This window comes from Scylla paramamosain, chromosome 48, assembly GCF_035594125.1.
Source record: "Scylla paramamosain isolate STU-SP2022 chromosome 48, ASM3559412v1, whole genome shotgun sequence".
Taxonomy (NCBI): Eukaryota; Metazoa; Arthropoda; class Malacostraca; order Decapoda; family Portunidae; genus Scylla; species Scylla paramamosain.
This window is the reverse complement of record NC_087198.1, coordinates 7,806,482-7,811,481: the sequence shown is the minus strand read 5'-3', so window position 1 is coordinate 7,811,481 and position 5,000 is coordinate 7,806,482. Positions and strand designations below refer to the sequence as shown.

The following is a 5,000-nucleotide window of genomic DNA, read 5'->3' as shown; positions in this document are numbered from 1 at the left end:
GTGGATAGCTTCAGTGGCAGTGGAGTTATAATAACAAAGGACGGACAACGGCATCTGGGTGCTGTCATCGGAACAGAGGAGTTCAAAAGAAGGAGTACATAGGAGAAAAGGTGAAGGAGTGGATACATGAGGTGGAAGTCCTGTCTGACATGGCCAGGACTGAGCCTCATGCAGCCTACTCCGCCTACACCCACAGCTTGCAGCATCGATGGAGATTCGCCATGCGCACCATCCCAGGCATCAGCCCTCTCCTTGCACCACTGGAGGTCTCGATAAGGAACACCTTCCTCCCAGCGTTACTGAGATACCACACCATCGGAGATGGGGAAAGGGCGCTGCTCGAACTTCCACCAAGACTGGGCGGGATGGGAATCACCTCCCCTGAGAAGTTGGCGACCTGTGGAGAACCTCAACTCCTCAAAGCTCACCAGGTCCCTCACAGAGAAGATCATTGCTCAGGACGCACATGGTGAAATAGCCCAAAGTGCAGTCACTGAGCAAGGACGAATTATATCTAGAGATAGGCAACAACATCAACGAAACTGTCTCGAAGACCTGATAAACATCTTGCCTGCAACCACAGTGAGAAAAATCCTCACTGCACAGGAAACGGGAGCCTCTAACTGGCTAACGTCACTGCCCATCAGAGCGAAAGGCTTCAGCCTCAACAAACAAGAATTTGTCGACGCCATTGCTCTGAGGTACGGCTGGCCGATGGAAGGACTTCCCAGTACTTGTGTGTGTGGCTCCCCCAATGACGTCAACCACACCATGACGTGCAAAAAGGGGGGATTCGTATGTATCAGGCACGATGAGGTGAGAGATCTGACCGCCAGCATGCTCAGGGAGGTGTGCCACGATGTCTCCACTGAACCGACCCTCCTGCCGCTAGACGGCGAGCACCTGCGCTACAGAACAGCCAACACCACCAACGAGGCTCGAGTCGACGTCAGTGCACGAGGGTTCTGGACAAGGGGACAGAAAGCATTCATGGACATACGGATCTTTGACCCGATGGCCGCCTGTCACCACGAACTCTCCCTGGAGGCCGCCCACCGCAAGAATGAGCAGGAGAAGATCCGAGCGTATGGGGAGAGAATCCAACACGTTGACCAGGGCAGCTTCACACCTCTGGTCTTCACCACATCTGGCGGGATGGGCTCCAAGGCTCAGTGCTTCTACTCAAGACTAGCCGACCTAATGGCAGAAAAGAAGCACCAGCCAAGGAGCCATGTCGTCGCATGGATGAGGTGCCGTCTCTCATTCTCCCTCCTCAGATCTGCCCTCCTGTGTCTCAGGGGGACAAGGCATTCCACTCCCATACCTGCAGACTTAGGAGGCCTCGACTGCGAGGCTACAGTGGTAGAGAGTGGCATAAGAGTAGATAGAGTAGAGGTAGAATGAATTTATAGTTAACAACTAATGTTTATATTATAGAGTATTAGATATGGTTGGATGCCACAGTCATTAGCGGGAGCTGGGGCTAATGACCTCCAAGTAATGGAGCCCCTAATTGACACATCAATAAACATGGGGTGGAGGTATTATTATTATTATTATTATTATTATTATTATTATTATTATTATTATTATGTAGTAGTAGTAGTAGTAGTAGTAGTTCTTGTTGTTGTAGTACTAGTAGAAGTAGTAGTACTGGTAATAGTAGTAGTAGTCCTAGTAGTAGTAGATGTGAAAGTAATAGGTGTAGTAGCAGTATTAATAGTAATAGCAGTGATAGTAGTAACAGTACTAGTAGTATTAGTAATAGCAGTAGTAGTAGTAGTAGTAGTAGTAGTAGTAGTAGTAGTAGTAGTAGTAGTAGTAGTAGTAGTAGTAGTAGTAGTAGCAGTAGTGGTGGCTTGGTAGGGGTAAGACGTGTGGGTGTGTGGCTCCGTGATTAAGGTGTATTTTTAAGGTTAAAACTTTGTGAAATTTTGTGACAAAAGACACAGAGATGAGTGAAGTGGAGAGGGTGGGCCCAGTGTAATATCAGTGTCAATACTCGTATAAATCACGTGAAAAATATTGATTTATCATACTCTGAAATCAGTGGTTGTTGTGAGCGTCACGGAGCGGCCGTTGAAAGGGTCGAACTAGGTCGGAAGGGTTATCAGGTGATAAATCGCGTAGGGAAAACTCCGAGCAGCCCGCGCGGCTGCCCATCCACTCTCCGTCGGGGATACAGGTGCCACCTACTCCATATATTTCTACATAAATCTTACTATATATTATAGACTGATATCTTTGTTATAATACTAGGTATAAATCTTTCTGTTTAATTTTATTGGAGCCATGCACACCACGTGAGTACCCAAAATTACAGATCTTCATTAAATTTTCAGTAGTAATATACTATCACTCTTTAACTGTTGTAACGGTACTCCTAAGACTGCTGTTGCCACTACTACTGCCGCTAAACATTGTAGGGAATACTGAGTAAAGTGCCTGTAATACATATCTAAGTCCCATATTTACCATAAATGTTTCTCTCTCTCTCTCTCTCTCTCTCTCTCTCTCTCTCTCTCTCTCTCTCTCTCTCTCTCTCTCTCTCTCTCTCTCTCTCTCTCTCTCTCTCTCTCTCTCTCTCCCTCATCTCTCTCTCTCTCTCTCTCTCTCTCTCTCTCTCTCTCTCTCTCTCTCTCTCTCTCTCTCTCTCTCTCTCTCTCTCTCTCTCTCTCTCTCTCCTTCCCTCATCTCTCTATCTCTTTCTCTCTCTCTCTCTCTCTGCTATCACTTTCCCCTCCCCTATTCCCCTCCTCCTCCTCCCTCTACCCTCCCTCCCTCCCTCCTTCCCTTCTCTCTCTCTCTCTCTCTCTCTCTCTCTCTCTCTCTCTCTCTCTCTCTCTCTCTCTCTCTCTCTCTCTCTCTCTCTCTCTCTCTCTCTCTCTCTCTCTCTCTCTCTCTCTCTCTCTCTCTCTCTCTCTCTCTCTGTTGTCGCCTCCCCCTCCCCTACTCCCCCTCCCCTACTCCTCCCTCCTACCTCTCCTCTACCATCCCTCCCTCCTTCCTTCCCTTCTCTCTCCCTATCTCTCTCGGCCCCCTCCCTCATACTTCTCTCTCTCTCTCTCTCTCTCTCTCTCTCTCTCTCTCTCTCTCTCTCTCTCTCTCTCTCTCTCTCTCTCTCTGTTGTCACTTTGTCACTTTCCCTTCCCCTATTTCCCCTCCCTCCTACCCCTCCCTCTCCCCCGGCTTCCCTTCTCTCTCCCTCCTCCCTCCTACCTCTTCCCCTACCCTCCCTCCTTCCCTCCTTCACTTCCCTCTCTCTCTCTCCCTCTCTCTCTCTCTCTCTCTCTCTCTCTCTCTCTCTCTCTCTCTCTCTCTCTCTCTCTCTCTCTCTCTCTCTCTCTCTCTGTTGTCACTTTCCCTTCCCCTATTCCCCTTCCCTCCTACCCCCTGCTTCCCTTCTCTCTCCCTCCTCCCTCCTACCTCTTCCCCTCCCCTCCCTCCTTCACTTCTCTCTCTCTCTCTCTCTCTCTCTCTCTCTCTCTCTCTCTCTCTCTCTCTCTCTCTCTCTCTCTCTCTCTCTCTCTCTCTCTCTCTAATAATGTCATGTTATTAATACAATGTCTAACCCACATGCACAAAGAAGATGCTGTCAGTGTACAAAAGAGAAACACAGATGTGTTAATTGTCAATGTGTGAGACAAAACAAAAAGTGTATAAATTGTAGAAAGGGAGATGGATGCCAAAACCCCCTGGGACGTGATCACCAGGGCACTGAGAGGGAGGAGGAGCCAGGGGACAGCCAGGAATCCCAGCAGGATAAGGAACAAGAGCGAACGATGGAGACAGAGATGGAAGAGGAGGCTGCCCTGCCATCAACACCGTCACAACACGCCCCATCGCTACCGCAACACAATGTGTACGCCGCGAGACATACAAACGGGAGGAGAAACTTAGTCTGGAAAGGACTAACAGAAGAAGAAACAACCATTTGGGTGAACAACACTTACACAGAATTAGTTGGGTGGTCGACATGTCATCTGTTCGATCCACCAAAGTGTGCAGCCACCAACAAAATTGTACAAGAGATGGTCATCCTCCTCAACAATTACTTACAAGAGTCACCCCTCGCACCGTATGGGATGAAACTATTCTTCACACTGCCAAAACTCTTCTTTCAAAAGACACATAGAAATGCGAAGGTGGCGGAAAACGTGAAAGCCGTCGCAAGAAGAGTGGGTCTATGGCAGAACAACCAACTGGATGAGCTCCTGGAGGAAGCCCGAGCCATCCAGAAGAGGCTGCCAAGACCATCAGGAAACCAACAAAGGCAGGAAGACAAAGCCCGTAATTTCGCTGGCAATATGCGGCAAGGACAGGTGTCCAGGGCTCTGCGGGCACTTAATGAACAGCAGTCAGGTGGAGTGTTGCCCCTCACCAGGGAAACCATCCACCTGCTGAAGGAAAAACATCCTCCCCCCAGTGACGAGGAGGGCCTCAGGATGCAGGGGCCTTTCCGCAAGCCCAATGATGTCATCTACGAGGTGATAACTGGAGAGATGATCTGGAAGAAGTCTCTCCAGACACATGGCAGTGCTGGTCCCTCAGGACTAGACGCTAGAGGGTGGCGTCGCCTGTTGAGCGGCGCACTCTGTGGCAGCGCCGCTAACGACCTATGCGGCGCCCTGGCAGCACTGGCGAGGAAGCTTGCCACCACAAATTGTCACCACGTCGAGGCTCTCACCGCATGCCGATTAATTCCGCTGGACAAAAAGCCGGGATGCAGACCAATTGGCATCGGCGAGGTGATAAGACGCATCGTGGGTAAATGCGTCATGACGGTGGTCAAGGACGACGTAAGGAGGGCAGCGGGGAACCTGCAAGTATGTGCAGGACAGCAGGCAGGAGGGGAAGCCGCCATCCACGCTATGAGGGAAATGTTCAGTGAAGACAATTGTGAAGCGGTGTTATTAGTGGACGCCAAAAACGCTTTCAACACTATTAACAGAAAAACAATGCTTCACAACATTCGAGTAAAATGTCCCTCTCTGGCACAA

At 49.6% G+C, this 5,000-nt stretch overlaps 1 protein-coding gene across 8 annotated transcripts in view; it reads left to right on the top strand.

Moving 5' to 3' along the window:
- Positions 1-5,000, top strand: part of LOC135095310 (uncharacterized) — a 36,995-nt gene that overhangs the window by 25,742 nt on the left and 6,253 nt on the right. For 6 of the 8 annotated variants that reach the window (XM_063996076.1, XM_063996075.1, XM_063996078.1 and 3 more), the window contains one exon: positions 3,671-5,000. This exon is cut by the window's right edge and continues 2,525 nt beyond it. The exons of the other annotated variants lie outside the window; for them this stretch is intronic. In XM_063996076.1, coding sequence (XP_063852146.1) covers positions 3,783-5,000 — 1,218 coding nt within the window. In that variant the 5' untranslated portion in view covers positions 3,671-3,782. The remainder of the gene's footprint in view (positions 1-3,670) is intronic. 8 annotated transcript variants of the gene reach the window in all.